Below are 26,181 nucleotides of genomic sequence, written 5' to 3'. Positions count from 1 at the left end.
CCGGACATTGCGCACTGACGAATGTTCTTAGGACTTTGATGATCTGAACATGGAGATATAATAATTGTAAGTCACATGACTAACCAGCCGATTAGTTGGTACTAAATCTGATCCAAATCTTCTGTTGACGTCCCGTCAATTTCTTTGGCATCATGTAGAGTAGACATTTGGTACACTGGCTTGGGCTTTTCTGAATTTAAAATTTAAGTCATACAGAACTCTTTGCGACTTGTGCTGCAAGAGTACGATCAAATTGACCATGGTTTGGTTGTTAATAACTCTAGCTGCTCTACCAGCTGCGCGTGGAAAATACATTTTGAGAGACCAATGGAAGACTTAACAACCATTGTCTTACCGTAAGCACACATCGATCAGCCATGACGCAGGCACGAAATTAGCGAGTCTATCTCGTAAACTTGAAAATGATGTACTAACTATACTGTTTCATCATATATATAGTTTCGAATTATGGATTGATCTGGTAATCGATGAATCAGAAATATAGCAGGCAAGCTTTTATCTTTTCTGAAGAACTCATCAGAGAAAAACTCACCTTATTAATTCCAAAGCTTCTATGCGTCTGCATGCTCTTCTGATCTGTAATCTCAGGCTCTATTACTCTCTCCCTCTGCTAGATAAATGGAAATAATTTACTATCTTTGTTTGAAAATATAGCAACTTAGTATCAGATGTGACATATCTTATTATTATGAATATATACATATCCTTATCGAGATCCTTATCGATATTAGGTAAATATATATTTTAAAACAGAAGTATCACATCTCGTTGCGGCGAGACATTCCAAACGTAAACCTCGAGTTGTCCGTGCTCGTGGTCTCCAAAAAAGAACGAAATGCTATGCCAATTGCCAATATGCCGATGAATTCAAGACGGCAATCTTGAGAAGTCGATTTCACTTTGATTTTTGGAAAGCCACGTCGTGGAGTCGCGGGCTACGGCCTACGGGTGCTGATCTCGTTCAAACACACTGAAATATCCCTTGCAGAGAGGATCCGTTAGCAATATCGCATCAGGCATGACGTATTGAAAATAACGGATCTACCGTTGACTTTGGACAAAATTTACTCAAACAGTAGCAAAAACGATCTCCAAATCGATCGATCCTTTTCTTTCCACACAACCAAAGCATCATCTGTCCTCATGAAAAAAAAAAAGATCTTTAATAGAAAGAAAAAAAATGTGAAAAAAAATAAAGAGCAGTGGCCCAATAGGTCCAAGGAATTGGTCAGAGCTTTCTTGGGCCGGAGGGCAGGCACAGAACAAGATTCTGGAACCTTCTAGACGCACCCGCTGCCCGTATAAGATAGGCATCCACGCCGCACAGCCTCCAAATCCAAATCCAAAAACCCATTATAATCCATAAACAAACAATCCCCTCCTCCTCTCCAATCTCCATTCCCTCTCGAGAAGAAGAAGAAATCGCAGCAATTTGACGGCCATGGCGGTGTCGATCGAGCTGACCAAGGAATACGGGTACGTGGTGCTGGCGCTGGTCGCCTACGCGTTCCTCAACTTCTGGATGAGCTTCCAGGTCGGCAAGGCCCGCAGAAAGTGAGTCTACGCCCCTCCCAGATTTGGTTCATTGCTCTCGCTCGTCTTGATTTGGAGAGAATTTTCGATTGGGATTTTCTCTGAATGTTCTTGGCTGATGCTGCTGCCATCAGGTACAAGGTGTTCTACCCCACCATGTACGCGGTCGAGTCGGAGAACAAGGACGCCAAGCTCTTCAACTGCGTGCAGGTCTGTCAGTCTGTCGCCCCACCCAACCCCGAGATTGCTCCTCGATCCGTTCTTCTGACCGATGAGAATTTTGGTGGTGTGTGCAGCGGGGGCACCAGAACTCGCTGGAGATGATGCCGCTGTTCTTCGTCACGCTGCTGGTCGGTGGGCTGCAGCACCCGCTCGTCGCCGCGGGGCTCGGGGTGTTCTACGCCGTCGCGAGGTTCTTCTACTTCAAGGGCTACGCCACCGGCATCCCGGACAACCGCCTCAAGATTGGGTACGTTTCTTTTTGCGAATTTTCCTACTGGAGATTTATTCTGTGTGCTGTGCTGGTAATTAAACTGTCGCTCTAACGAAAGATGATTCGTATGCATAGCTAGTTCAAACTTAACCTTGATTTCTAGAACGCTAGTCCTGTTCGTTTCTTGGGTAGCAATAACCAATCAGCCAACACTCTGAAGTCTGAACTTTGACTTCATTTATGAATGGTTCCCCAAGTACTGATGGTATTAAGTGGGGTAGGTGGTCAATGCTCAATTAAGTGGAGGATACAGTAGGTGTAGTACACCAAAGAAAAATGTCAAAGGTGCGTGTTTAATTGGTGATATGTCAAGATTGAGGAGTGGGTGACAACGTGGAGTAGCTTTGAAGTGGATCATACAGTATACTATTCAACATGGTACGGATCGTGCAAATGTCCCCATCTCTTCATTTTATAATCTGTCAAAGATCGCAGCTACTTGTTGGCACGACGTTGATGAAACTTCCAAAGTTTACATATTTAGTATTTCATTACTCATTTCAAGAGGTATATATAAGGTGTGTCCAGACTTCAGACTTCAGACTTCAGACTGCTCGAGTCGTTGCTAAATCGCTATTAATTATGGGTTGACTCGTACGTCAGTGGGTAATGCAGATTGCAACCCTGCACCAATCACCACAGTTATGATAGTCTAGTCTATCGGTGTCCTTTGCATTGAGTAGCAAAGAAAGGATCACTTGAACTGAAGTTTCATCTGAATTTGCACCAAATGGCACACCTATCACTTTGTCAACCATCTCATATCTTGGTTTCTGATCGATCATAGTGGTTCTAACCTGGTCGGATTAATTTTTTGGCAAATGCTTCAGGGGGCTCAACTTCTTGGCGATCTTTGGGTTGATCATCTGCACGGCTTCGTTCGGCATCAACCTGGTCCTGAGGGAATCCATCTGAGCTCTTCAGTTGATCCATGAGCTGACCAGCTGAGAGCTTCCGTTGCGACTTGTGATGTTGCCTATAGGCGTATAGGTCTTGTGACTTCAGTCAGCTAGATTTTAGTCTCTGTTTTTCCTTTGGTGTTAATAAGGCTGGTTGTAGTTCCATCTTAAAAATACGACTACATGGAGATGGATTTGCAGTCTTCCCTGTTCCTTTCTACTCTACTTCCTTTGTAGAGGGGTTTTACTGTTAAGATTTACCTTTCACCACATCATCAGTGTTAAGTGCAGTTGTAAATTTCTTTATAAGTTTATCATGTCTTGTCCTGCGATGGGAAATGATTAACAACGTCAATGCAGTACGTTTTTTTATATTATTTTCCGTCATATTTGAGCGTCCATTCCAACATCAAACGCTCTAGTGAAAGACAAGTGTGAAAGAGTATCGTCAACTTCGCCAGTTACGGAGTACACCATATAGTCCAAAACGTTTGGTAGAACGACCAAGATTTGCTAAAGGCAGATTGGCAGTCATTGGAGTCGTCGACAAACAGCATCAACGACAAACAAAACTTGTCAAGACGTGAAAAAATAAAAAAATCTTGTACTCAAATCTTGTTTGCCTGCAGACCTGAACTACAGGTAACATCCAATATGTTTATTAGATGTCAACAGCGGAGCATATGGAGATCAAAATGACTTGCTCCATCCATACTCCATAGTAAGTTTATTTTTAGCTCTTTCCATTTGTCCCAAAATAAATTTAATTTTAGAGTAATCATTGTATTGAAGTTTGTGAAAGTAGAACATATTGTATTAGAAGTAGATAAAAGGCTTGTTCAGATTGATGCCATTTCAAACCATACTATTTTTTGGGTAGAGTTGTCAAATATGTGCATCCATTTAGTTTTTTTGCCAAATTTTAGTAAATACATAAGAAATTCTGCCAAAATTTTGGCAAAATTGCCAAAATTCAATAAGGTTTATTTTGGCTACAGTCTGAACAGCTCCAAAATCCGAAATAATTACATTAAGATTTGATAAAGTATAAGTATTCTAGTTTTTTTTTTGTTTTGTAGTGGTATTTATGGGACTGATAAAAAATGAACTTATTTGGAACTAAGCAGTATGAATTACAACCAAGCTAGTCTAACCATAAAGTGCTCGAGTAAATAGTACACAGTACATAATGAAACTATACGCTACATGGAAAAATATCGAAGTTATATATATCTATCAGACTATCAAATATCCTCACTTGCTTCTACCAGCAGTGAATCTCCTCTGTGCTGGTGTCGCCCTTTTGCTCACAATATGCCTGCGCTGCCCTTCGTACGGCAGGACATCCTCGCTGTCATCCTCCCTACCGTTACCATCCTCATGAATCGAGTCAAAAATTTTGCTCTTGCCAGTGGATCTCCCCAGGGTTGATGCTGCCGTAGTGCGCACTGCGGCACGTCTGCGCTCGCCTTCGTCTGGATCAGAGCCATCGTCCTCCCGATCGAAAGAGTCATCAAAACTTCTACTTCTGTCAGCCCCTCTCGTGTTCCTCCACCTATTGTGTCCGTGCTGGCTGTCATGGGTATCATTTTCGGGGCCTTCATGCTTGCACTTCAAGCAGACCTTGTTGCGTCGAAAGTTCACAAAGCTGCATCTATAGGAGGAGATGATGTCTAGTTAGCGTGTTGAGGAGATGAACAGTAAGAAAGATTGAGGTAGTCGTATAACATACGAGGGGCACTCCCATTCTCCAGGGATGAGCTGCCTCTTTGGTCGAGATTCTTCACATTTAAAACACATCTTATTCCGTGCAAAGTTCATGAAGTGGCACCTGAAACAAAAATAAATAAGTTATCAAGGCAAATATATAATAATGTTGAACAGTACAAGAAAACAAATATGGCATTCGATGGTTACTGTGGACAGATCCAGTCTCCCGTTTTCATTTCAGTGGTAGCTGTTTCTATCTTCTTTGGTCCATCTGCTTTGCATTCAAGGCAGTGCCGATTTCGAGCAAAATTTAAGAAGTTGCAACTGCCAAAATGAGAGGATGTTAGGACAGGGTCATTCACAAGGCATAACCAGGCATCAACAGTCCAGCACACACACACACGCCCGCGCACACACACTGTGGATGGGGAATAAAAATAATAACAGTGAAGTAAACGATAAAACAGGCCACCATAATATCATAATCTTCTAACACCATAGTTAACCATAACCTGATATCATCTAAGAGGTGTGCCTCTATGATCCACAAAGAACATTACAAATATTGTAAAGTCCATAGTAATACTAGAGGTTTCTTGTCCAACCATTTAACTCAATACTTACTTTAAGTACCGTGCAATTTTCTTTGTTGAAGCAAAGACATATTTACACTATAAATGTACTCCCTCCATCCCAAAATATAGAAACCAAGTACTATGAATTTGGATAGAGAGGTCTAGATTCGTGTACTAGGTTGTGTCTAATCCAGTACTAGATTGCTATATTTTAAGACGGAGGGAGTACCAAAGAGCGACTACAAGCCGAAACCCAGATTATTTGGATTCACTCATTGAGAAACTGTTACAACCAAGCATACAATGAATCCTATAGGTTTAACTACAACATCGGGAATAAGGCTCCTAGATTAGTATGAAATGGTTCTTTCTACTCCTAGTATCCACCTTGTAATAATCAGAGCATTGTGGACAAAGTAGGAAACAGGTAATCATATCACAACATTAGATATGAATTTTCAAACGTGTACTTCCAAGCATGCCTTACTTTAAATAATCAGTACTTCTGGATCTGGTTCAAATTTACATAGGCTGTTTCTGCACAAACAAATAGTCTTCAAGCTAATAATGCAGAATGTTGTGGGCTGGGATTTCATTGGGTAAATACCACCAGGAAGATAGCCGAATGGCATCAGATTGATTGGGATGAGAGGAGATTATAGGTTGGAGAGAACTTGAGGGAAACTAGAGTTTAACCTTCTTTATAAAACTCAATTCCAAAAGACTTAGCCCTTATATAGGCTGGCACCTAATCCTATCTAATCTTATCTCCAAGCAACTAACTCTAACAGCTGCTACAGTACCTTGCGGGTACTGTTCACGTCATCTGAAGAGGGCTCTCCTTGGGCCTGGTCATCGGCCGTGGCCTCCTGGCCCAATGCCTAACACAGAACAGTAGATAACATATGCTACAGCATTATACAGTGACATCTTGATGGTATTGCCAAGCGGCCAGGCATATTGGACCAAGTCTATTAGCACTATTTTTTTTCTCATTCTACAGTAGAATACATTCGCAGCTTACGCAAGAATCAAACACATACAGCACAGCTCAAACAAAAATTCAGAAAGCTTAATAACTTGAGAGAAGCTAAGTCCAAAGAAAATTCTTAGCTATCAAATAGTACAATACTCAATAAACAGAACCATGTAGGAGTTGTACTATCTCCGTCCCAAAAATATAAGGGAAAGCTATGCATTTACATTGCCAAAATCCCTTACATTTTGGGACAGAGGTTAGTATCGTTTTTGTAAGTGTAGTCATAACATTATATTATGATTAGCAACATTTCTATGGTACAAACAGGCATACAAACCAATGTCATGGCATGGCTTATTAGATGAATTAGTTAACAGCATTCAAATGGGAATAAGTATGAAATCCAAAATGGTAGTCAAAGATGCCCTTCTGCAACATGATGAAAAGCTAAAAACTCATGGTGTTTTACTTGTGGCAAGCACTAAAAGTAAAGCAATTCATCAGAATGTGATAAACCTGGTCAGAAATAACTGGTGCTAACAATGGTATTGATTCCTGGTTTTATAAACTACCTGAGGGGATCATCAAAAGGCCAATTTATGCCCTTAGCCCCTCACATATTTCATATGATAATGTATCGGTGTAATCTGACAGTTAAATATAAATAAAGTAAGAGTAAATTTCAGGAAACCCCATGTTTTATGGTCAAAGTTGCATAAAACCCTAGGTATTATGACTGGTGACACATAATCTCAGGTATTATGGTTCTAAAGTTTCACAAATCCTCACCCCTATGACCTATGTATGTTGAGCACAAATTTACTTAAAATTCTAAAACATGGTGCATATGAAAATTTTAATTATTAAGTTCTTGACTAAGGCTGATAGTTTAACTCTTCGCTACATTGAAAAAAATGTTTCAAACATGCTGAAACTAATCAAGATTTGAATAAGGTGGGGTTTTATGAAACATTGACCATAAAACCTGTGGTTAAGTGTCACAAATCATAGCACCCGTGGTTTTCTGCAACTTTGACCATAAACCGTAAGGTTTTCTGGAATTTACTCATAAAATAAAGGTTCATAACAATAGGCATGGAAGCATAACACCCAGTTACTATAGTACTATACCATAAAAGACTTACTTTGGGCAAAGCCAATCACCCTTCTTCATTTCTGTTTCAGTTGTTTCCCTACCCTTTCCAGCTGAGAACTTAGGCTTTGCAATGCCCTTGTCAAAAGTTTTGGTCTTGCTAGAAGTTTGGAATACAGGTTTAGGAATTGATGGATCAATTGTTGTGTCGCTAAGCATAGTAAGCTCTGAAAGAAGCTTTCTCGCAGATTCTTGAACACCACCATTAACAGAGTTTTCTCCTGAAAGGCTGGTTGGATCTATTGCATAATTTAGCAGTATGCGCATAACATCGACAGTACGAGCTTCGTCTTCAGCGTTTGGAATGACATAGGCTTTATCACAAGATCCACGTAATTTGCAAGCACTACAGGCCTGTATAAAGCACAAAATATTGTGAATGTTTTTTGCAAAGTCAAAGTAAATTATGAGAAAAGGAAGCAGCACGTTACGCATAGAGGAAAAGTCAAAAGTCCATCGCAGGGAGAAATGTGACAGTTGTGAAAAAAATCAAGAGTCCACTACAGGAAGAACGGCAATACAGTATGTTCAGAACAGAACAGTTAACTTACATCTCCTTCATCAATCTGAAGAAACTCTCTGAGTCTTTTTGCAGAATTCACAGGCTTCCGGAAGATGTTAGGACAGCCAAACTCAACAATAGCACGGATATCCTGCTTGGGAAGGACACTGGCCCAATAATCCAGTCAAATTAAGATCCAACCAACATAGAAAGAAATGAGTACTTGCAAAAGTAGTGGGCACAAACAGTCCAAAGAATCAGTTATACCACTGACACACATGACTCCAGCTTTCATTTATATTATAGCTTCTCTGGATAAAATGTATTTTGTATTTAATAAAATAGCACTATGAAATGAGTTCATGCTTAGGGACGTGATCATCGACAAGTTCTTACCAAACATGCACAATAATCATAGAGGAGAAAGGCAAAACAAACCATTTAGCTTACTAACCAAAATGTAGACACAGAAAAATCAACACTGCATGCCATGCTAATGGGATTCTCGGGACATTGGGATTAGGGAGAACAATTGACTACTCTCAGCTCACGAATGTCCAAGTTACCGAATCTTACTGCTTTTCTACCAGACATGATCATTTCCGCAACAATTTCAAGTGCGTGACTAACGCAAAAACCTCACCCACTAAGCAAAGTAATAAACTAATTAAAGCCCAGTTCATGCACAGAACCGAGGCGATAATAAATTGCAAGGCATCCATCTCACGGGCAAATAACCTGAGGAGATCGAAGCGCTCTCGGCCGAACTTGAGGCATGCGTTCTTCAACCTGTTCAGGTCCTTGGATGGGTAATTGTCGGCCGAGGCCCCAGGGTCCTCCCCCACCGCCGCCGCCGCCGCGGCGGTCGCAGCCACCTCCCCCTCCGCAGCATCAGCGCGAGACGCGAGGGTAGGCTGCTCGAAGTACCCCTTGGCCCGAAGCTTCTCGAGGAAATCGCCCCACTCGGGCCACGGATGATCTGGTGCTGCGGCGGCGGCAGGAGCTTCGGCGACATCCCCCGCGGCGGAGCAGAAGCGGAGGGAGAGGAGTGGGCCGGTGGGAAGGCGGCGGGACGGGGCGGGCAGGAGGGAGGAGCGGAGGAAGGAGGAGGTGAGGGTGAGGGCTAGGAGCTTGGAGGAGGAGGCCATGGCGGCTGGGTGCGATGGTGTCGGGGAATCAGGTGAGCAGGGATGGAGGCGGGAGCGAGGAGGGGATTAGGGTTTAAGGGTTTAGAAATGTCGCGGTCTCGTTTAGCGTCCGTAGGAAACTAGCAATTTATCATGTTTTTGCTTCAATTTTCAAGTTGTAACACCGTTTTATACGAGCTAAATTTCTAAATGCAAAAACAGTAGAAAGGTATTATCTTCACGAACGGGATTTTCATGTAATTTAACACGAGCCAACAAATTAAATTTAATACACAACTCTTAGCTTCTACTCCCTCCATTCCAAATTAATCATCTACTATTCATAAGATAGAGTAATAGATAGAAAACTAAGTGGTATGATGTATAAGATAGGAATTATCTCTATATTTATACTAATATTGTGTGCAAGTTATTTTAGAGAGATTATCTTCATAGTTACAATGTGAAAAGAAATTATCAATATTGTGTGCAAATTATCTTAGAGAATTTATCTATATATTATATTATCAAAGGAAGAGGAAGCCATGGCGGTATTGTGTATAAAGTAGACTTTGAAAGCACAATTGCGTTAGACATATCGAACAACCATTAACTTATATATGCATTGATATAATTATACTCCTTATATATTCGATCAATCATGAATTAAGCAATAGCTTAACTGGTTGGTTTTTTTTATGGTGGAACCTATCCAACCAAATTCAAATATAAAAATTACGATATAAAATAATCCCTCTATTTCATATTAATATATATATATATATGTGTGTGTTGATTTATTACCATATATACGAATGTGGGCAAGGCTAGAAAGTTTTATAATATGAAACGGAGGAGGAAGTAATACGTATGTAAAATTCACTATTAATTTGGTTTATATAAACACTAAAATCGTACATGCATACAAACAAATCCAATATAGTCGGTGTCACAATTTTATTTGTCAACATTAATAGTGTGCATGTTTAATCAATCAACATTAGTTTAAGTGAAAACATTAATATTTTTAGTCTGGTTTTCATATTTTCATGATATAGCATAGAATACATATTGTGTTATTTTAAACCTAAGTATCTATGTTTATTATCATTTTACATGATTAAATGTTTAGAGTTCTTTTAAGTTTCCCCCCCTCTTCTAAAGCTGCAATCCACTCGAAAAGAAAGTAGAGCAAGCTAAAATGCTTTCAGAAAATAAAGATGGAACGGGATTTTACACTGCTCCACAACTTCACTCCAAACCTATCGAGTTAAACAATAATAAGTTAAAAACCTGCTAAGACCCTGTTTGATTTAGTTTAGGATTATTATGAGTAAACTGAAACAAATAGATAGCTTATTATGATAGATTATTACAATCTATAAGCCATACTTCTATAATCTGATAATCCACTTTAAAGGTGATTTTTTTTAAAATTATTGGATAGCTAACAGCTAACAAATAGCTACTAATCAAGAGAAATAAAGGTTATGCTTATTATAATCCAGCTTATAGTGATATAGCTAAATAATCTAGATTACAATAATATTAATAAGATGCTCTTAATCGAGCTAACCAGCCTTTAAGTTTGGAACAAAAAATCAACCTATGTGTAACCCTTCTTTTGCAACCGATACCCGGTTAGCCGCTACCAGAAACCCGCCCAGCCTCCAGCCACACGGCACCACCACCACCGTGTAGCCACAAAACGCCCACACATCCCACCGTGTAGGTGCGCTGCGGTGGCGTTGGCGTTGGCGTTGGCCGGTGGGGTGGGTCAGTCCGGTCCACGCATCAGCCTCCCAATCCCCACCACCACCACCACCGCGCACACAAACCAGAGCCAGCGCCCACGAATTCCGGCCGAGCCAACCAATCCCGCGGATCTGATCCAGGCATCCATGCCTAGCTAGGTCTAGCCAAGCCAAGCCAGCCGTCCCGTCTCCATCCCACCACCTCCCCCCCTCCCGTCCGCCCCGTCCCGTCCGGCCGCGCCGCGCCGCAACCCAACCCCCTCGTGGCCTCGTCTCGCCTGCGTCGCTCGCTCGATCCGTGCGCGCGCGCGCTAGGTCGCCATGGCCTCGGACCAAACCCTCCCCGTCCCGGTCTCGGTCGAGCTGCCCCCCGCCGCGCCCAACCCTCCTGACCCGACCGCACCCCTCCTCCCGCACGCGGACGACCCCTCCGCACCCGCCGCCGCCGCCGCCGCCGCCGCCCGCAAGCTCCCCGTCAAGCGCCGCTCCCCGCCGCCGCGCCCCTCCTCCCCCTCCTCCTCCGACCCGGCCTCCGACCCCGCCGCCAAGCAGCAGCCTCAGCAGCCGCCGCCGCCGTTCAAGTTCCAGCGGATTTGGTCCGAGTCCGACGAGCTCCGCTTCCTGCAGGGCCTCCTCGGCTGCGGCGCGCAGGGGCTCGTCTTCCCGCGGGACCTCAACGTCTTCTACGACCGCTTCTCCGAGTCCATGCCCTCGCCCTACACCCGCTCCCAGCTCTCCGAGAAGCTCCGCCGCCTCAAGAACAAGTTCCGCGGCATGTCCGCCCGCGTCGCACGGGGCCTCGACCCCGCCCGCCTCGCACCGCACGACCGCGACGTGCTCCACCTCTGCTCCCGCCTCTGGGACCCCGCCAACGCCACCACCTCGCCCTTCGCCGCTGCCGGTGACGCCTCCTCGGGGAACAAGCGCCGCCGCGCCGCCCCGCGCGCCGGGCCGCTCATGCCCCCGGATCCCTCAGGGGACAGCAATTCCCATGATTACAACGGCGGCATTAGCGCCGGTACGCCCGGCGCATTTGGGGATGGGCACGGTGGTGAGGAAATGATGTATCTTGAGCAGGAAAGTGGGCACTTTGGTTATCATGGAGATGTCGCGATTGCGGCTGACGGAAGCCTTGATGGGATTGTGAAGGTGCAGCCTGAGACTCTTCCTGCCCTCCCCAGTATCGGGGACATTGCGGTTCACAGTGAGAATGGCAACGGCAAGGCCGTGGTGCCACGTAGCAATGAGCATCACATGGCAAATGCCGTGCTGGATATATTCGAGGAGTGCTTGCGAGAGGTGAAGGCCAATGGCATTACCTACGGTGCTAATGTGAATGGGGGCAGTGAACTTGCAAGGCGATGGAGAGCACAGAGGATTGATGAGCTTGATGTGTTGAGCCGGAGGCTAAGGTTGCTTGTTGAGGATGCTGCAGCGGCTGGTCGCTAAGCGGACATACTGGTGGTTTTGGTGATGTGCTTCCACCCTTCACCCCATGTGTATAAAATATTAAAATCTAGATTATTATGCTATATGCTTTTGTAGTTCCTCACTCAGCTTGGGCCTTGCCTTAGTCAGCCTAATATGCCTATTATTTATGCCTATGTACATTGTCTACGGATATTGCCTTTTAGTTTAATTATTTCAGCAGCATAATATATATGGTTCCAGCATTGTTATCTATACAGCTGCCTGCTGTTGCAATCGTTTTATTTTTAATTTACGTTTCTGATAACTAGTTCATGTAGCTTCATCCATTCACCTTCTTTTGCTTCCATAACTTATTACTTATAGGCTGTGAAATAACAGAATTTTGTTTCCTTGTCAACCACTTTTATCCTCTTCCCTTGGAAAAAAACCACTTTTATCCAGAGTTTTTTCTTACCCAATCCCAGTGCTATACCTATAACTGCTTAAGCTTTCTATACTAACTAAGCATGAACAATTGATGTCATTGCATAGAAAATGTTTTATATTATAAAAATATGCTCATAATATAGCTCTACAAGTGTGAGAAATTTGGGAGTAGTTAGTATGAAGTCTCTGCATTTCATTTGGTTGTCATATGAAGTAATGATATTGTTCCGTTTTGGTACTGATAGGAGCAGTCAAAAGTTTCTTTTCTAGCTCATTCTGTAAGCTGAGTCTAATTGATTCTTTAAGACATCTATCAGATGACCATTTTAAACCAGTTGCCTTTTACGGTTTTGCATTGATTATACATTTATACTAGTGAAAGAGCCAAGAGGAGAAGTGGAGAACAAGGTAGAGAGGCATATAACCCTTGCCTGAATCCGAACAAGTTTGTGAGTTACTGAGTTAGATGTTTTTTGGAATATTGCTGAATAGAATTTGTTTTGCCAATAATAATCGCTCTGCCATCCTCGCAGACTATCCAACAATATTTCCATGACTAGGATATTTTGAAATGAACTGTATTTTGAGTTAAAACATTATATATTTGCCAATAGTTCACGGATAGAAATTCCGTAGTGGATCTTGGTAGTGATTGGTCTGCACAGTTGATAGATCTATGGGTGCTTGCAGCAGTTAATCGCCTTACTGTGGAGAAAGCATTAGGGCCAACAGATTACCTGCTTTGCACAGATTGAAGATAATGTGTAGAATTGGTGCCTTGGTATCCCAGTTTGACTAACATCAGAATGCCTTCTCATGATAACTGATTACAGTCCCTAAATTGATATGCTTTTGAAGTATCTATTTTGAATTGAAGCTTGGCATGGTTAGCTTATATGAAGCTTCATATCTCATTTGCGTGCCATTTCAGGATGTGTAGCAATGCAGTCCTCTTTTGTTTTCACTCCGTTAGGCCCCTTGTCAGAGGACTGTCTTCTCTTCCATGTTTTTGTGCTAAACACAAGCATGCCATTCTAAATATCAGTGTGCATGCTTAATGTAATGTTTTGCAAGTGAATTGATTTTTCAGTAAGATGGTGCTCCATGCAGCCTTTTTTTTTGGCAGGCAGATTTGTGGCTCATGTACAGTTATTATGAGATATTGGGAACAGTGGTTTACTTTAAATGTCCTGTTGACCTGGCAAAAGGTCGGGACATCCATGTTCTCAACTCTCAATCGAATGTGTTTTTGTTTGCACTATGTATTATTCATATTTTTTATGGTTCCTAACTGGTGTATTTTCCTGTGTAAGTACTGTTGGTTTCCAGTGGTCTCAGCACACCATACAATTTCAAGCATGACATATATACTCAGATAAGAGAACCGCTATGTGTTCAAAAAGATAAAAAGATGCACCATTTGCAGTTTTAATCTGTTTTTCCCCCGTCCTGTGACAACAGAAAGAAACAGATCAATCGAGTATACGTTTGAGTGGCAGTGATGACTGAAGTTAATCAAAACCTGTAAGGTTCGGTATACGTTTGACCGTAGCAAATGTAAAATGATTTGCAGTCCGTGCATTTCGAGAATAATTTGAAATGATCTCCGCGTGTCAATCCCAGTTATGAAATTGTCCACTAATGTCCTGTTGTAACTTTGTTGCATCTTGAGCAGAACTGCATAATGCAAATGGTCTCATACGGCAGAAGGTTGCCAGATCTTCTCATTTTTTGTCAACTGTCAATTTGTCATGGTGCGAGGAAGATTCCATGGATTACCTTTGAGTTGTCAGGTGTGCGGCTGCTGTGAACTATAACTTGGTAGCATTATTTCTCGGTACCTAGGAAATCTTGTCTTCATTTTTTGGAGTGAATACTTGGACACAAGTCACACAATACATGTATCCTGAAACTGGCGTACAACAACGATAGATCTAATATCGGAAATGCTCTACATCGCTTCGACAGACACATTTTTGGGCAAAACCACATGAAATCGCTAACCTTGCGATTTAGGGGCTGTTTGGTTGGTTGCCACACTTTGCCACGCCACACTTTAGTCATGCCACAGTTTTTTTAGGCATGTGTTTGGTTCGCTGCCACAATTGTGTTATGCCACACTTTCTTAACTTTGGGACCCACATGTCATGCTCTTAAATTTAGAGCTGAGCATGCCACACTTGTGGCCAACTATTTCTAAGCCACATTTGTGCCACCATGCCACAACTAGCCTAAACTTAGTTATGGCAAGGTTAGGCATCAAACAAACATCCCCTTATTCTTTGATTCATGCTTCAGTCGTACTCCCTCCGTCCCATAAAAAAACCTACCTAGTACCGGATGTGACACCTCCTAATAAGATGAATCTGAACATACATCTGTCCAAATTCGTTGTACTAGAATATGTCACATCCAATCTTAGATTCACTTTTTTTTGGGACGGATGGAATAGTAGTTTCAGATGCATTTAATAGTGCGGGTGATAAGAAGTGTGTGGTTTTCAACCCTAAGGTCTTGTGTTCAATCCCGACACACTCACATTTTCTTCTTAAAAAAATATTTGGAGGGATGTCTCTCCCTTCAAATCTCACTTTTTTTTAGTCGTAATAGTTTGAGCTCTCAAGTGTTAGGTTTTGAGGTCAAGCAAAGGGGGAGGGGGATGGCAGGTGGCCATAGCAGAGCTGCGAGGTGGCCGTGGTACGGTGGTACCTCGTTAGCCATGGCAGAGGAGGAGGGGCGGTGGGGTGGTGTTGGCAACTGGTGAAACTCGTTATTGAAATTGAAGCATCGGAATCAGATAAGATGAAGTGGTAATAAATTTGGGTTATGAGGAGGAGAGAGCGGCATAGGGGATTAAATATGGCATGGCGGTTCCATAGGTGCTAGAGGCGACACCAGGGAGGAAGAGGGTCGCGGAAGACCCACATGTTGGAAAAAAAAACTATGCTGACTGACATAGATAATTTCATCTGACAATGAAATTTACAACTAGTAAACTAGATGCACAATTACATCAGATCCTGAAATTGGCCACTCTTTATTCCTATGTTAAAACCTCTTTATTGGTATTTGCTCATTTAAAATCCTAATAGTACTACCCTTCTGTGCTTGACCGTTGTTTTTGTCCTTGGTAGTCGGTCCGGTTGCATCCAAACCTATGATATGGTCAATTTGTTTGTCCAAATCGTTTGTCTAGTGGGCTCTGGGCTGTTCTGCTCGCTCTGCGGTCACCATTTTACTTGGTCCTCTAAGAAAACCGTTTTGTTTTAGTTGTTGATTGTGTTGAACCATTATATTGTGTTCAACAAATAATGTGATTTTAGCTCTAAGTTCTAACAAATGAACATCACAAATCCAGTTGATACTGGAGTGCTGGAGCTGGACATATTGGTTTGGCTGGGTCATTGACTCATTAAATTTTAGTTAATTATGGTTATTTGATTTGCTATCAGTTTTGGAAATGTACAGGCAACCAAGATATGTAAGTGTCTAGTTTTTTTCGGCATTGTTAATTCTAAATTATAGTTTAATTGGTCAACAAAACAAACACTCTCGTTATCCCTTTACATGATTCTAGGTGTACATATTTCTTGTTTTCAGTAATACTAGCATTAATTATTCCTTTTATAAACATCACAAAGCCAGTTGATGCTGGAGTGCTGGAGCTGAAGATATTGGATTTGGTTGGGTCATTGACTCATTAAACTTTAGTGAATTATGGTTGTTTGATTTGCTTCTCTATTTTGAAAGGGTATAGGCAAACAAAATTATCTTTTCTTTTTTTGGCACTGATAATTTTAAGTTATTTGTTGAATTGGACAACAAAACAGACACTCTCACCATCCCCTGACATGATTCTAGATGTACATTTCCTGTTTCCAATAATACTAGTAGCATTAATATTTTTTTCCAAGCTTTACACGTGCGTGCACTAACATTGTAATGATGCACCATCACGACATCTTCGATGAAGTGATATTTTTTTCTCGAGTCATCCTGTTTTGAAAAGTACAGAAAAATTCCAGGGATACTAAATTAATCTGAATGCGGATTCTTTTTGGTCCCTGTTACGCCTAATAGTTTTTTTTTAAAAAAAAATATTGGGAATACGTACGTGCGAGCAGAGTAAAGTAAAGATGAGCTTTAGAGAGCTGGACGCTGGAAAGCTACAGATAAAGCCACACTTAGGCGCTCGTCAATTGTCACCGATGGATGAGTAGCCGAAAGCAAAAGATACTAGGGGACCTCAATATCCATTTTATTTCTTTAGATAAATATCCATTTTATTAATGGCATAGCATTAGACCAATTCTCTATTAACATTCCCATTCACTCACTTATGATGATGTCAGAGGAATGGTTGGCATCAAGATATTGGGCCAGTTAGAAGAGCTTTAAATTTAGATTATAACAAGCAACTGGTGGGCTGGAATTTGGAGAAGCTAAAAAAACAAGCTTTTGCCTTCGGTTTTTTTTTTTGGATTATGTTGTTTGAGGAAGCTTTTGATTTTAAAATAAATTACAGGAAGCTCCCCACATGCCAATTGTAGCGGGACATTTTATCGTATGGATTTACTATCGTAAGATGCTTATCAGTTATAAAAATATATGATTTGGGGCATATTTGAAATCATTATTTTTATTTTTTTTAGAATCAATATCTTTCTAAATGTTTTGATTAAATGCATCTTATGTGTAAAATTTATATAAGTGTTTTATAATATTATACTATAATTTTATATGTTTTTTCTAATATCTTATAGTAGAACCAGTGCTCGGAATATATTCTGAAGACTGTTTGGATGTACAAAATGACATATTTTGGCATAAATATGCCCTTTTTATTTCACTTACGAAGTTATAATGGACAAGTTTGGCTCTATGGTGCATTTTGTTAGCTATATTTTAAGAACTAGCCAAATAACTGTGTGTTGCAACGGATTGTAGAAAATAGAAAAAAAAGTAGTTCTCATGGTTAAAAAGGGAATACTTATCTCTACCTGGTTCAAATAAGATTCTTCATATTAAAAAGAAAAACGTAGACCACCTGTTTTTTAGGGTTACTTAGTACAATGATCTCATGCAGTGTACCTCATGACCCCATATATTAATGGTGGTGTTGCTGTAGCGTACCTCATGGTCCCACATGTCAATGGTGGTGGTGGTAGTGATAGTTAAAAAAAAAACTTTGACGGTAAAATATAGCCTATACTGCAAACTGCAACAAGAAATAATTCTTTTTCGTCTGTAACTAAAATAACGTGCAATACGGCAAGACAGACCAAACTTGCCTCTAGATTGCCGAACTTGCAGCAAACACAAATGGCTACCACGTGTGTGTTTTATAGGGCAGTTCAGCTTCTTGGGTTCTGAAATCCCCGCTGTTTTTGTCTCTGCCAACAGCAGATGACTTGATTCCAGCTCTTCACTGTTTGATTTTCCGTTCGTCCACGTGCTTGCTTGATCCAATGCATTCAAATGTCGCGCCCCACCTGACCTGTCGCAACTCATCACTGAATTACTCAACATTGAATCCTTTGTACCCAAATTACCCAAGTGTGATTTTTTGCTTGAGCTGAATGTGCGTGAGAATTGTTCGTTTCAGTGCAAGCTCACCTGGAGAGTTAACCAAGGGTATGTCTTGTAGATTCTGGATTTTGTTCGTACGCTTCTTAGAAGCGATGTTTTTTTTTTACAAAAGCTTTTTATATATAATTTTTAATATTAAATTCATTCGTTCGTACCGGTTAATAGTTATAAAAAATAGATTATCTATCAATTGATAACCCAAAAATTTTATATTGAGCTGTTGAGGGCTGAACGCCTTCTTTGAAACAGAAGGTTTTGGTGAGAATTAACTAATAAATCCTATAATGTTCATGCATTCTTTCCGGGACGAACTCTTATCATTCAGAGTGGGTTCAATTCAAGCACACTTGCGCTATTTCAGCACAAAATTCAGCTTGGCCTAAAGTTCTCAGCCAATCCACCCACCAAAAACACTTGCATGATGCATGTACGTGCCTTAACAGCCACATCGATTGGCTGATTTGAGAAAAAGGCGAAATGACATATTCACAAACAAAAATATTATATGAATAAAATTTATATATATATATAGTCTTAACGATCTAAAACAAATGCTAAAAAAATAAACTACAACTGAAAAAAAACCAAAATTCTTTAAATTTAAGATCGAAGTTTAAATTTTTGCTGATAAGCGAAGCATAAACGAAAAGATAAAGGGAGTGACTATATTTATGGCGCCATATTTTTCATCAAAAAATAGTCGGCATATATTTACATTGTAAATCTCTAAAGTACATATGTAATTTTAGTGCATTTATAATGTAAGTCTCAAAATTACATATGTAAGTTCTAAAATTACATATGTAAACTACAAAATTATATATTTAAGTGGTGTGTAAGTGCAATGTAACTATTGTATAAATTTATGTAAATATATAAAAAGTTAAACTAAAAAAGAGAAGCGAGGGATATCTCTGCCCATGCCGGCCGTGATCTACGGACGTGAGTCACCCACGACGCTCGCAAGCGCATCATGCGGGTCAGACTATCCGATTGAAATCGAACCCAAAATGTGGCGACAGAGATTTAGCAATACCGAAGATAAATCCATAAGACTGGCGGAATGTTCAGACAGTTTCAGAATTCAGAACCCATCCACTGATCCGCACGCCCCTCACCACCAAAAGTCGCACAAGGAAAGGAGTGGCTTGTCCAAGCCCCTCCTGCTCCAGCCCGGTCAAATGCGGCAGGATTTCCCCCTTAATCGCCGCCACGTTCTTCCGGATCGCGACTCCTTCAGGTCAGGGCAGGCTAGAACAACGGACGATCCACTGATCCGGTCGTCTTCGGCTACGAAACGGCCTATAGTTTTCGTTTAGTTCTTTCTTTCTTTTTTACTGGTCGGTTACTCACTTCGCCGACGTCGCCGTCCGAATGCGACGGAGCAGAATCTGAATCTGTGTACCTGTGGCCGTGAGGAAAAGATAAGAGAAGAAAAAAAAAATGAAAAGCAGTACTGCGTGTACGGTGTAACGGGTCATTTTTTTCTTTGCTGCGTAGTAATGTCTGAATTCACCGCCTTAATCCTGTCACGAGCACAGTCAAAAGAGTGTCATTAACCTTTTCCAAACAGAGCAATTACCAGCTAATTATGGCGTCACCCCCAACGTTCGGCTGTGTGCTCGTCTAGGGCGGCTTGATTACGGCCATTAGGGCTTAATAATGCGGATTAGTAGCTCAACAATCCACCCACACACACACAGAGCTTTGTTTTTCTTTTATTTTTCTTTTTCCACTGGTGATATTTCTCTGCTTCGAAGGCTTCCGGCTTTCTCTGCCTATAGAGGAGCTTCTTCGTCTAGTCTCGCTTCAGCTTTTCACCAAACTCCCCTTTCCTTCCTCCTCTTCTCCCCCTCTTCTCACTGTTCTTGTGAATACTTAGATGATATCATCCTGTCACTGTCACTAGTCCCACTTCTTCCCCGCGTTATCAGAGATTTCAATCTCTATAGGTTCTCTGATCTCGTTCGCAATCCCAGATTCCATCTGTAAAAAAAGTCTTCTTTGTTGCAATCCGGATTGATAGTCTTGAGGAGGTTCTTGTTCAGCTTTTTAGAAGGAGCAAGTGGAGGAGCAAGGCTTTGTTTTTTGTTTTTATTTGCTGTTTCTCTTCATCGAACGAGAAGAAATCGGCAGTTTGTGGGAGTGGCTTGTTGTTCTAGGAGAAATCGTGGTTGGATCGTGTTCTTTGCTTCGTCCCAATCCGATTGGCGACGGGCGCCGAGGGATTTAGCGCCAAAAGGAAGGAATTTCTGTGCTTTTCTTCGATTACACGGCGAATTCTGGGCGGGCGAATTTGGCATCTTTTGATCGCATTTTGTTCCCTGGCTGGCGAGAACACCGAGAGCTGGGGAGATGGTCTCGGAGGCGCCCATGGCGGCGGGCGCCGTCGTCGTCACCGCGGCGCTGTGCAAGAGGAGCAACCGGGTCGCGCGGGTGCTCGCCTACGCGCTCCTCGAGTGGATCCTGATAGCTCTCCTCCTCGCCAATGGCGTCTTCTCCTACCTCATATCGAGGTTCGCCGCCTTCTTCGGCCTGGCGCCGCCGTGCGCCCTCTGCTCCCGCCTCGGCGTGGACAGCCTCTTCGAACCCCGCGGCGAGGGGCAGGGCGCCGGCGCGGAGCCCCTGCGCCGCGTGCTGTGCGACGCGCACGCCGCCGAGGTGTCGCGCCTCGGCTACTGCCGCGCGCACCGGCGGCTCGCGGACGCCGGGGACATGTGCGAGGACTGCGTGTCCGCCTCCGCGGCGGCGGCGGCGTCGTCGTGGATGAGGCGGAGCGAGCTCGGCGAGCGGGACCTAGCATGCGCGTGCTGCGGCGTCGCGCTCGAGAGCGGCTTCATCTCGCCGCCGTTCTTGTTCCCCGCGCCGGCGGCGTGCGACGTGGACTGTGGCCACAGGAGAGACGCCGCCATGGCAAATCTCAATCGCGATGTGGTCTTCGTGTCCGAGGAGGGCCCTGTGATCGAGCTCTTCGATGAGAAGCCATTGGAGGAGGAGGACCCGATCGGCGCCATGGCTGGCTTGGCAGCTCAATGTGCCGAGATTGTTGGCAATGTCCTGCAGCTGGTGCCTCTTGAATCAGCTGATTTGTCAAATGTCAGAAAGAGTGCAGTATCATATGAATCCCGTGGTGAAGGGAATGATGCAATGGATCATGTAACTTCGAAGCAGCGCAATGTGGTGCTGAAGAACATGGCTAACACCAGTGAGGATAAATCCGCGGTGTCCTCTGATGATGATGACAAGGTGGGTGATATGGTTAGTAAGATGATCGACGAAGAAATTACTGCGTTAGTCCTCTCTCAGGATTGTATTGAGGATGGATTCAGCTGCGAGATAGATGGGGAAACCACGGAGAGCTTAGCTGCTGATCATCAACAATGTAAGGCACTCTTTCCTCTGATAAACTTGCATTCATGGTATTCCGGTTTACCAAATCTGTGGCTATAAATATCACCTGCTATTGCTTTGCCACATATGTTTTAATTGTACCGCCATTTTCACTACATATATACTAGTTCTGTTAACCATTTCGATACTACAGTTTAATGCAGTTTCTCTTGCAAATTGTCATGTTACTGTGATGGGGATGTTCATTGAATACCCATGCCTAGATTTCAAATTTTAGCTATTGCAACATCGCTTGGTACTGTAGACTGTAGTTGGCATTCATTTTTCCATCTTGCCTGTACTGCCACATTTGTACTGATGAACCTTTATTGAAAGAAAAACGTGAACAGCCTGAACTAACTGAATGTTGATAGGGTGAAATGGACGTTGTAACAAAATAGAAGTAAACTCACGCCACTAAATGTACTTCGAGTTGTTCAGTGCTGGTTGTTTTGTATATTTAATGTTACTATGCAATCTGCCTTATTTTTGTTGCATGCAGTTTGTGAGAAGCATAGTGGATTGAAAGACAACAACCAGGAAATTTCAATCGGGAGTGAGATACCTGAGAATGAGCAGGGTGCTGTAAAACAAGAATTGCTTTGCGTGCTGACAAATCCGAGGGGGAATGAATTTGGTATTGACAATTTAGAAGGAAATACTGAGACAGTTCATCAGGCTGATCTCAATAATGGATGGAATTCGATGCCAGTGGAAGCTGGAGTGCATGCCTCTGAAACTTCAACTGAGAACAATGAGGAGGAGTGGATTCAGCCAGGTGAGCTGAGCCAGAAATCGAATCTGATGCCGATATACTCTAGGGAGCATGCTGATGAAGAAATTAAAGAGGACAGAATTTCACTGACTGAGATAAAACAAGGATTGGACTCTGTGACAATTGATTCTTGGGAAGAAGTTCATTTGATTTCAAATGATGGCACCAAAGAGAATCAGGCTGAACAGTCTGAGCTGAATCATCAATCAACTTTTATGACAGTACGTGCTATTGAGTATGTAACAGACTTGTTTGATGCTAACATCAGTGCAGGCAACGGTAAGAAATAAGATTTTAATCATTTGGTTTGTATCTTTTGTTGACTTCTCTAGTGTGATCAACTGATCATCTTTTTTTTTTTTCAAATTGATCCAGTTAATCCAACAGAGGCTGCTCTACCAAGCTTACATCAATTCTCTTATGGACCATCAACAAGCTTAAACAAATTATGTCCTGACTATAATGATGTTGAATCAGAGAGTGCTCCGGATACACCAATTCACATTGAAGATATCGATGGTTTACATGAGTTGCCAGACCATAAAGCAATGACTTCTGATACCAAGTCAGTTGATCTGGAAAGTATTGAACTGGTTAGTGTTGATCAGTTAAAATCTGCTTTGGCATCTGCACATAAATCTTTGAGCACCCTATATACTGAGCTTGAAAATGAGAGGAGTGCAGCTGCTATCGCTGCTGATGAGACTATGGCAATGATAAATCGCTTGCAAGAACAAAAGGCGGCAATGCAGATGGAGGCAATCCAGTACCAGCGACTTATGGAAGAACAATCGGAGTATGATCAAGAAGCGCTAGAGAGGTTGAATGAACTAGTTGTGAAGAGAGAGAAGGAGAAACAAGATCTGGAGAGAGAGCTCGAGTTGTACAGACGCAAGGTTCATCTCTTTGAGGTGAAGGAAAGGAGAAAAATGTCCAGGCACAAGGCTGATGACCACAATGGGTCATCCTCAGCATCATCCAGTGCTGAGGACAGCGATGACCATTCCCAAAGTTTCTATGAAGGCGATGAATCTGCCCATGGTCTTAATGGAAGCAATGGTAGTATCCCTACTGATGCTGTGTTACAAGAAACTGCTAGGCATCTGGGGACACTTGGTTGCTCACTCGCAGATTTTGAGGAAGAAAGACTCTCCATACTGGAGCAGCTCAAATTGCTAGAGGAGAGGCTATTTGACCTCGAAGATGAAGATTCAGATAGTGTTAAGATGGACAAGCGATTATCAGAAGAAAACCATTTGATGGGTGCCTCAAATGGTTTCTCTGATGATGATAGCAACTTCAAACTTCATGACAAAAGAAAAGGTGTAAGCTATAGGGGAAAAAAGCTGCTCCCATTATTTGATGACACTACCGTGGGAGATGGGAACGACCTCCTAACAAGGCAAGATCCTGAGGCAGACCATTCTACAGAAAATGTTGTGTTGGAACCAGCTAATGAGCAAGATAAACTTGCAATAGCGCATGAAATTGATCAAGTCCATGAGCGGCTGCATGCTCTAGAGGCAGACAAGGAATTTATAAAACAGTGTGTGAGGTCTTTGAAGAAAGGAGACAAGGGGTTTGATCTTCTTCAGGAGATCTTGCAGCATCTTAGGGACCTGAGAAGGATCGAGCAGCGTACAAGGAACTCTGGAGAGCTCTCACCGCATTATCTGCACCCTTACACGGATTGAAGGTAAAAAGGTGCAGTTCATATTCATGATTACTTGACGAATTTTCTTTTCCACATGTATAGTACAATAGTTGTTTCTATTTATTCCACATGGATATTACTTTAGTACAAACTCTTTAGTTCCAGAACATTGAATAGACAAAATACCACTTTACTAAAAGAAGATGTGCAACCCCACAAACTCCTTTTTATACAAATACTAAATGTTCACCAAATGTTCCTGCCTAACAATACCACATTATATCCAAACTGAATTCTGTCAGAACCTTGATTCTTTCTTGCTGGTTCCAGATCATCTGCAGAGCGTTATGATCATGTTCGAGGAAAATGCATTGAAGATGAAAGCTATAAAACAACGAAAAAAGATTGCTGACTAACTAGTATTGTCATGCCAGAAGTTTGGCGCAGACCAGGAGGGAAAGGAGATCCACCTGGTGCTCGAATTCTCAAGTTGGTTCGGCATTGCCGTCTGGATGGCAGATCATGGAGCAATTCTGCCTTCCAAAGGTCCAGGTTTTTTTCGCGGACCGCTTTCCACGTCCTTTTTCGTTTGGTTTCATTATATGAGGGGATTGGGGGGGTTCCAAACTTTTACTCAAGAACAAGAGGGGTTGGTGAGCTGCCCCCTCCATGAGTTGTGTTTTGTGGCAAAAACCATGGCTTTTGAAAAAGCCTTGGAATTCATTAACACGAAACATATGCCTCTGCCAGCTTTGATGCCAGGTAGAGTGAGTACAAAAAAAAGGCTAAAGAAAAAGGGCCTCAGTGCCTTTCTTAGTTGTTCTGTTTTTTTTCCCCCTGTAAATTTTCTAAGTTGTATGTAATGCTTTTGGAATGTGGGTTGCTCTTGAGTGCATTGTGCATAGCATCATTGTCTGATGAGCATTGGCTGTAACACGTACGGTTATGGTTTTGCTTATCTGTTCCCTTTCTTCTCTCTCGTTTCTTCATATACAAAATGCAAAATACAAACACGAAGTGCTAATTAATTATGGTTATGGAAAGCAACAGGTCTTGCATGATTTGGTTTAGCTGTCAAAGAAATCATGAGATGGATGGACCATTTGGTCACCAAAAAAATCTGTTGTTGGGTGGACCTGCCAGCTCTGCTTCTGCCCTACCATGTTAGTATCATCCATTGTTCTTTGCAATTCCTCTGCTAGCTTGACAAGATCAGCTGCTGCTGCCTCTTGCATTGAAAGCTAGTAGCTGCTTGATTCTTGACAAGCCACTAAGCTAGCCTGGACAGTGTCGTTGTAGGCTAGATGTGTCGGCACGCTCGTACAGGTTTTTTTTTCTCGTTGTGGGGCCCACATGTAATTGAGAGGGTTCGTTCTGATAGATAAGGGGCGGACAGGTTTGCGAGCTGCGTCGCATCTACCCAACTGATCCGACAGTGATTGTTTGCTTTGGCGTTAAGCATGGGTTGATTAGAGCAAGCCCTGTTAGACTGATACATGGGCCCCGCTGCTTCTCCCTGTTCACTGTGTAGAGTGTAGGCGCAAGCAACAAAGGTTTCCTAGACTGTTTTGGGTGTCACTGGTTTGGCGGTTACAGCACAACCGTGCGATTATCGTGAAGTATACCGTAATTTTAAAAACTGAAAAAGTTACTGTATACCGTAATTTTAAAAACTGAAAAAGTTACTGTATGTAATTACCACGATAGCAACATGTTTTTGTAAACCCTGCAAGCAGCACACGCTATGCTGTTTAATTAGTTAAGCATCTCTAGTTAAGTTAGATCAAATTTCATCGTGAAAGTGACAATTTGAAATTTAGGCTTTTAGCTGCCCTATATTGGAGTGCAGTAATTTACGTTGTGTTAGTTCCACGTTAAAATTGGAAGTTTGAAGAAATTGGAACGATGTGACGGAAAAGTTGAAAGTTTGTGTGTATGAAAGTTTGATGTGACGGAAAAGTTAAAAGTTTGAAGAAAAAAGTTAAAATCTAAACTGGGCCTTAGAGGGAAATCATTCTTTAGGACCCCTTAGCAACAAATGAAAACTGGAGAAATATTGTAGGATTGGATACCTATAGATAAAAAAAACTATTTGGTCCTTTGGAACAAAGGAACGATTCTTCCAAATTCTTTTCAAATTCCTAATCAACGCACCATTTCATATGGATCT

At 42.2% G+C, this 26,181-nt stretch overlaps 4 protein-coding genes across 7 annotated transcripts; 3 read left to right on the top strand and 1 right to left on the bottom strand.

Annotated features, from left to right (window-relative positions):
* The first annotated feature begins 1,346 nt into the window (after positions 1-1,346).
* On the top strand, positions 1,347-3,318 carry LOC127767555 (uncharacterized). Its single transcript, XM_052292929.1, has 4 exons — positions 1,347-1,575; positions 1,689-1,764; positions 1,851-2,023; positions 2,878-3,318. Exons 1-4 carry the CDS (start codon positions 1,463-1,465, stop codon positions 2,960-2,962), a joined length of 447 nt encoding a protein of 148 aa, XP_052148889.1. The 5' UTR covers positions 1,347-1,462; the 3' UTR covers positions 2,963-3,318.
* A 719-nt stretch (positions 3,319-4,037) lies between these two features.
* Positions 4,038-9,100, bottom strand: LOC127767554 (zinc finger protein VAR3, chloroplastic-like). Its single transcript, XM_052292928.1, has 6 exons — positions 8,604-9,100; positions 7,915-8,032; positions 7,356-7,717; positions 4,864-4,980; positions 4,679-4,777; positions 4,038-4,600 (listed from the first exon to the last, which is right to left on the bottom strand). Exons 1-6 carry the CDS (start codon positions 9,011-9,013, stop codon positions 4,201-4,203), a joined length of 1,506 nt encoding a protein of 501 aa, XP_052148888.1. The 5' UTR covers positions 9,014-9,100; the 3' UTR covers positions 4,038-4,200.
* Positions 9,101-10,856: 1,756 nt separating this feature from the next.
* LOC127765431 (probable transcription factor At5g28040) lies at positions 10,857-14,354 on the top strand. The gene has a single exon (XM_052290335.1). It carries the CDS (start codon positions 11,068-11,070, stop codon positions 12,193-12,195), a length of 1,128 nt encoding a protein of 375 aa, XP_052146295.1. The 5' UTR covers positions 10,857-11,067; the 3' UTR covers positions 12,196-14,354.
* A 5,605-nt stretch (positions 14,355-19,959) lies between these two features.
* On the top strand, positions 19,960-24,827 carry LOC127767342 (myosin-binding protein 3-like). Of its 4 annotated transcripts, none has more exons than XM_052292646.1 (4): positions 19,960-21,574; positions 22,085-22,636; positions 22,733-24,053; positions 24,446-24,827. In XM_052292646.1, the coding sequence occupies exons 1-3, from the start codon at positions 20,548-20,550 to the stop codon at positions 24,049-24,051; spliced, it is 2,898 nt and encodes a 965-aa protein (XP_052148606.1). In that variant the 5' UTR covers positions 19,960-20,547; the 3' UTR covers positions 24,052-24,053; positions 24,446-24,827. The 4 variants fall into 4 exon arrangements, with proteins under 4 accessions (XP_052148606.1, XP_052148607.1, XP_052148605.1 ...); XM_052292647.1 differs by having other exon boundaries at positions 22,733-24,061; XM_052292645.1 differs by having other exon boundaries at positions 22,733-24,061; positions 24,342-24,827.
* Positions 24,828-26,181: the final 1,354 nt, after the last annotated feature.

The sequence above is a fragment of the Oryza glaberrima genome, chromosome 3 (genome assembly GCF_000147395.1).
Source record: "Oryza glaberrima chromosome 3, OglaRS2, whole genome shotgun sequence".
NCBI classification, from domain to species: Eukaryota; Viridiplantae; Streptophyta; class Magnoliopsida; order Poales; family Poaceae; genus Oryza; species Oryza glaberrima.
Note: the sequence above shows the minus strand (reverse complement) of the source record. Positions and strands in the feature narration are given on the sequence as shown.

Excerpts from the sequence above, each read along its gene's own strand:
- LOC127767554 (XM_052292928.1), bottom strand. The coding sequence starts at position 9,013 with ATGGCCTCCTCCTCCAAGCTCCTAGCCCTCACCCTCACCTCCTCCTTC. Across the intron at positions 8,033-8,603 it reads GAGCGCTTCGATCTCCTCAG|TGTCCTTCCCAAGCAGGATA; the intron begins GTTATTTGCCCG and ends TTATTGGGCCAG. Across the intron at positions 4,981-7,355 it reads GGTGATTGGCTTTGCCCAAA|TTGCAACTTCTTAAATTTTG; the intron begins GTAAGTCTTTTA and ends TCATTTTGGCAG.
- LOC127765431 (XM_052290335.1), top strand. The coding sequence starts at position 11,068 with ATGGCCTCGGACCAAACCCTCCCCGTCCCGGTCTCGGTCGAGCTGCCC.
- LOC127767342 (XM_052292646.1), top strand. The coding sequence starts at position 20,548 with ATGGTCTCGGAGGCGCCCATGGCGGCGGGCGCCGTCGTCGTCACCGCG. Across the intron at positions 21,575-22,084 it reads AGCTGCTGATCATCAACAAT|TTTGTGAGAAGCATAGTGGA; the intron begins GTAAGGCACTCT and ends TGTTGCATGCAG. Across the intron at positions 22,637-22,732 it reads TAACATCAGTGCAGGCAACG|TTAATCCAACAGAGGCTGCT; the intron begins GTAAGAAATAAG and ends AAATTGATCCAG.
- LOC127767555 (XM_052292929.1), top strand. The coding sequence starts at position 1,463 with ATGGCGGTGTCGATCGAGCTGACCAAGGAATACGGGTACGTGGTGCTG. Across the intron at positions 1,576-1,688 it reads GTCGGCAAGGCCCGCAGAAA|GTACAAGGTGTTCTACCCCA; the intron begins GTGAGTCTACGC and ends TGCTGCCATCAG. Across the intron at positions 2,024-2,877 it reads GACAACCGCCTCAAGATTGG|GGGGCTCAACTTCTTGGCGA; the intron begins GTACGTTTCTTT and ends CAAATGCTTCAG.